The sequence below is a fragment of the Ahaetulla prasina genome, unplaced genomic scaffold (assembly GCF_028640845.1).
Source record: "Ahaetulla prasina isolate Xishuangbanna unplaced genomic scaffold, ASM2864084v1 Contig683, whole genome shotgun sequence".
Lineage (NCBI taxonomy): Eukaryota > Metazoa > Chordata > Lepidosauria > Squamata > Colubridae > Ahaetulla > Ahaetulla prasina.
In genome coordinates, this window is record NW_026682490.1 from 1 (window position 1) to 5,373 (window position 5,373).

The 5,373-nt window shown below is 39.5% G+C and overlaps 2 protein-coding genes across 2 annotated transcripts; both read right to left on the bottom strand.

Moving 5' to 3' along the window:
- Positions 1-449: 449 nt before the first annotated feature.
- LOC131187387 (ATP synthase subunit a-like) lies at positions 450-2,371 on the bottom strand. The gene is given in 1 exon segment (XM_058161615.1): positions 450-2,371. A coding segment is annotated over 1 exon segment (735 nt). The 3' UTR covers positions 450-1,636.
- LOC131187388 (cytochrome c oxidase subunit 2-like) lies at positions 853-3,222 on the bottom strand. The gene is given in 1 exon segment (XM_058161616.1): positions 853-3,222. A coding segment is annotated over 1 exon segment (723 nt). The 3' UTR covers positions 853-2,499.
- Positions 3,223-5,373: the final 2,151 nt, after the last annotated feature.

The following is a 5,373-nucleotide window of genomic DNA, read 5'->3' on the forward strand; positions in this document are numbered from 1 at the left end:
TAAATGTGTATGAGGTTGTTGTTTGGTAAAGCATTTTTGGTTTTATGATAGTGATAGTTGGGATTAGTATTATAGTTATTAAAATTATTTTAAGCATTATAATAAGTTTAGGTTTTTTAGGAAGTCGCTGCCATGGGTTCGTGTGATTGCAACTACTAGGCTTAGGCCAATAGATGCTCCACATACTGAAATTGTTAGTAATATAATTGGTATTGGGGTTTGTGACAGCGTTAGTGAGGTCGAGGTGAATATTACTAGTATTGTGAATACAATCAATATTATTGTTTCTACACACATTAGGGCTAGTATAAGGTGCTTGTGTTGTGTCGATATGCTTATAATAGTGATTATAAATGCTGTGTAGAGCACAGTTTTAGTTAGTTCCATTACTGTGGCTTATATGGTAAGTTCTTTTGGGTCGAAATCAAATGTCTATTAGACTACCGCAGTATTCAGTTCATTCTAATCCGCCTTGAAGTCATTCATATAGAAGGCCCAGGGTTAGGATGGTCAGTAGCATTGTGATTAAGGTGATAGTGTTATGTGGTGGGTTTGTATTAGCGCTTCATGGGATTGGAAGAAGAAGTACGATTTCTAGGTCAAACAGGATAAATAGAATGGCCACTAGGAAGAATTGAATTGAGATTGGGGTTCGGGCATTGCCTAGTGGGTCAAATCCACACTCGTATGGTGACAGTTTATTAATATCCGGTTTTTTAATAATGTGTTTGCTAATTATGTGAAGTGCGGTTGCTGTGAGTATTGTTATTGAGGCAGTGGTGATGAGGTTTATTATTTCTTCCCTCAGGGACTTAATGCTTGGAAGGCATTTGTACTAATATACTAAAGAAATAAGATCCTCATCAGTATACCGAGATATATAGGAATAATCAAACTACGTCTACGAAGTGTCAGTATCAAATTGCTGCTTCGTATCCGAAATGGTGGGTGGTTGTAAAATGGTGTTTAATAAGGCGTATTAGGCAGACTGTTAGAAATGTAGTTCCAATCATTACGTGAAGTCCGTGAAACCCCGTAGCCACGAAAAACAATGAGCCATAGACGCTGTCTGAGATGGTAAATGGGGTTTCTATATATTCTGATGCTTGTAAGGCTGTGAAGTAGATGCCGAGCATGATGGTGGTTATAAGGGCATGCGTTGCCTCCTTTTTATTACCAAATATAAGTGTGTGGTGTGACCATGTGATTGTCATTCCGGATGATAGAAGTACTACCGTATTTAATAGTGGTACTTCGGTTGGGTTTAGTGGGGTGATTCCGGTTGGTGGTCATTCTGCCCCCAACTCTGGTGTTGGTACTAGGCTTACGTGGTATAGTGCTCAAAAGAACCCCAAGAAGAAGAAAACTTCAGAGGTAATGAATAGAATTATTCCGTATCGTATGTTTTTTTGTACACCTTTTGTGTGGTGTCCTTGGTAGGTGCTTTCTCGTACTACATCTCGTCACCATTGAATTATTGTAAGTGTTAAGGTTAATAACCCCATTTTGAGTACTGTGGTGGTGTTTGTGTGGAATCAGATTGCTAGTCCTGAGGCTGTAAGTAATGAGCCCACTGCTCCTGTTAAGGGTCAGGGGCTTGGGTCTACTATATGGTATTGGTGTAGTTGGTGGATCATTATGTGTTTTCTTGTAGGTATAGGATAATTAATAGGACAAAAACATAGGATTGGATACAGGCTACTGCTAGTTCTAATACGGATAGCAGTACAAGTAATAGTCCGGTTATGGTACTTATTAGGATGTGTGCATTAATAAAATTTAATGTGGTCGTGCTAATTATAGTTATGAGTAGGTGTCCTGCTGTAATATTTGCTGTTAGTCGTACACCTAATGCAATTGGTCGTATTAAAATACTGACTGTTTCAATTAGGATCATAAAGGGAATAAGCGGTGTTGGGGACCCCTCTGGTAGTATATGTGCTAGTGTGATTGATGGTTTATTTATTATCCCAGTGATGATTGTGGATAGTCAAATAGGGATTGCTATTGCTATATTTATTGATAGTTGTGAGGTTGATGCAAATGTATATGGAAGTAACCCTAACAGGTTGGATGTTAGGATTGTGATCAGTAGTGCAGTCAATATTTGTGATCATTTTTGTCCTTTATTTGATAGTTGGTTTGTTATATTAATTATTACAGTCTTTATTACCCAGATAATGGCTATTGTTATTCGGTTTCCAATCAGTCGTGGTTTGTTGTTGATTAATAATATTGGAATTGCTATAGATATAAGAATTGTTGGGGTTATTATTAATTCCGGGCTGGCAAATTGTTCAAATAGGTTTATTATCATGGTAGTGTTATTATTGGTTTTATTTTTATTGTTTTTATGTTCTCTAGTGGGCATGTCACTATTATTAGTTCTTTAATTTTTAGCGAGGTTAATGTTAGTATTAGTCAGGTTCACAGATAAACTATAAAAATATAAATTGTGTCTAGTTGTGGCATTCACTAAGGAAAGGTTCTGTTTCTTCTTTAACTTAAAAGGCTAATGCTATAAAAGCTTCTTAGTGACTGTTCTGATACTAACCATTGTTCGAAGTAATATAGGGGGATTGCTTCTACTGCGATTGGCATGAAGCTGTGATTAGCCCCGCAGATTTCTGAGCATTGGCCGAAGAATACTCCAACCCGTGATGTGGATAATGGTAGTTGGTTTAACCGTCCCGGGACTGCATCTACTTTTACACCGAGTGATGGGATTGTTCATGAGTGTAGAACATCTTCTGCGGTTACTACAACTCGGATTTGTAGGTTTGCTGGTATAACCATTCGGTGGTCTACTTCAAGAAGTCGTGGTGAGCCGTTTTGCAGGTCTTTAGTTTGGATTATGTATGAGTCGAACGAGATTTGTGTATCATCTGAGTATTCATAGTTTCAATATCACTGGTGTCCTGTTGCTTTGATAGTTAAGTATGGGTTAAACACTTCTTCTATTAAGTATAAGGATCGTACTGATGGCAGGGCTGTTAAGATTAAGATTATGATAGGGGCAGCTGTTCAGGCTGCTTCTAATTGTTCTACTTCTTCTGTTGGGTCATTATGCGTTAATATTGTTGAAGTTGATGTTAGTGTGAATACAGTAATTACGATAGCTATCAGGAATGTGAGTAGTAGAACATGGTCGTGTAGAAAGACTACTTCCTCTATTGTTGGTCCTGTTGCTTCTTGTAGTGATAGTTGTGCTGCATATGGCATTGAGGACCACAGAGTCTGTGATTTGGCCGTGACAAAGCCATGTAATTTGTTTACTAGGTTCTCGGGAAGAAAGCATAATATGCGGTTGACTTGAAATCATCAGATGGCAGTTTTATCCTGCCTTTTCTCGGGTCACGGTCATTCCATGTAAGAAATAAGATTTCGAATTGGGGCATATGTGTTATTAACTATGAATGTGGGTTCTGTGTGGGTGTGGTACGGAGGGGGTGAGCCGTAAAATCATTCTACGTGTGTTTTTTTTCCAAGTGGTATTTGTAGTTCTCGCTTGCATGTAAGTGCTTCTCATACAATGAATAGCGATATTAGTACTGCGATCATAGAGATTGTTGATCCGATTGATGAGATTGTGTTTCACAGGGCAAATGCATCTGGAAAATCTGAGTATCGACGCGGTATTCCAGATAGGCCTAGGAAATGTTGTGGAAAGAAGGTTATATTTACTCCTGTGAATATTACCCAGAATTGTGTCTTAGTTATGGTTTGATTAAGGGTGTACCCAGTGAATAGGGGGAATCAGTGGGTTAGTCCACCCATAATAGCAAATACTGCCCCTATTGATAAAACATAGTGGAAGTGTGCTACTACGTAGTATGTGTCGTGTAGCACGATGTCTAAAGATGAGTTTGCTAGGATAATCCCCGTTATCCCGCCTACAGTGAATAGGAAGATAAACCCAAGTGCCCAGTAGATTGGGGTTTGTCATTTGATTTGCCCTCCCGCTAACGTGGCTAGTCAACCAAACACTTTGATACCAGTGGGAATTGCGATGATTATTGTTGCTGCTGTAAAGTAGGCTCGACTGTCAATGTCTAGTCCCACTGTAAATATATGGTGGGCTCATACAACAAACCCTAGTACTGCGATTGATATTATTGCTCAAATTATGCTTGTGTATCCAAAGGTGTTTTTTTTCCCTGTGTAGAATGTGATAATACTAGAAATAATTCCAAATCCGGGTAGAATGAGAATGTATACTTCTGGGTGTCCGAAAAATCAGAAAAGGTGCTGGAATAGTACTGGGTCACCACCGCCGCAAGGGTCGAAGAATGAGGTGTTAAGGTTTCGATCCGTTAGTAGTATAGTGATTGCTGCTGCTAATACTGGGAGTGCTAACAGTAGTATAATAGCTGTGATTAACACAGATCATACGAACAAAGGAATATTAAATATTGGTATAGATTTAGATTTTATATTAATACATGTTGTAATGAAGTTAATTGCCCCCAGGATGGAAGAGGCGCCTGCTAGGTGGAGTGAGAAGATTGCTAAGTCAACTGATGGGCCTGAGTGTACGAGGTTACCGGATAATGGTGGGTAAACAGTTCAACCTGTGCCGGCCCCAGCTTCAACATATGACGATGATAGGAGAAGTAGGAGGGCTGGTGGGAGGAGCCAGAAGCTTATGTTGTTTATCCGAGGAAAAGCCATATCGGGGGCTCCGATCATCAAAGGGATTAGTCAATTACCAAAACCTCCAATTATAATAGGTATCACCATAAAGAAAATTATGATGAATGCGTGGGCTGTGACCAATACGTTATAAATCTGGTCATTTCCTAGTAATGAGCCTGGCTGTGTTAGTTCTATTCGTATTAGAATACTCAGGCAGGCCCCGATTAACCCCGATCATACACCAAAAAGTAGGTATAGGGTTCCAATATCCTTGTGGTTTGTTGAGAATAACCAACGGGTCATATACACAGGCAGTATGGCTGATAAAAGTGGCAGTCTGTAAAATTGCTTATAGGTATCCCCTTGCTGCCAAGCCCCGAAGTGTTTAACATGTCGGACTGCAAACCCGGATTTGGCCTTCGCCCGGGGCTTCTCCGTTTTTTCTTCTAATACAAAAACGGAGAAGGTAGGTTAAGGTCCGTCGGCTTGGACAGCTAGCTGTTAACTAGTTTTTTGTGGGATCGAGGCCCGCTAATCTAGAGAGTTTTAGTTTAGTTAAAACATCTGTATTGCAAACAGAAGATGTAGTGAGTCTGCAAGCTCTGCAGAAACTAAAGCGGTCTTTTTTGGGGGCTTTGAAGGTCCCTAGTTTGTATAACTTAAGTTTCTACATGCTTGGAGATAGTGGGAGAAGTAGGGCTGTTGCTATTGTTATTGTTGATGTAATTATTGGTGTGT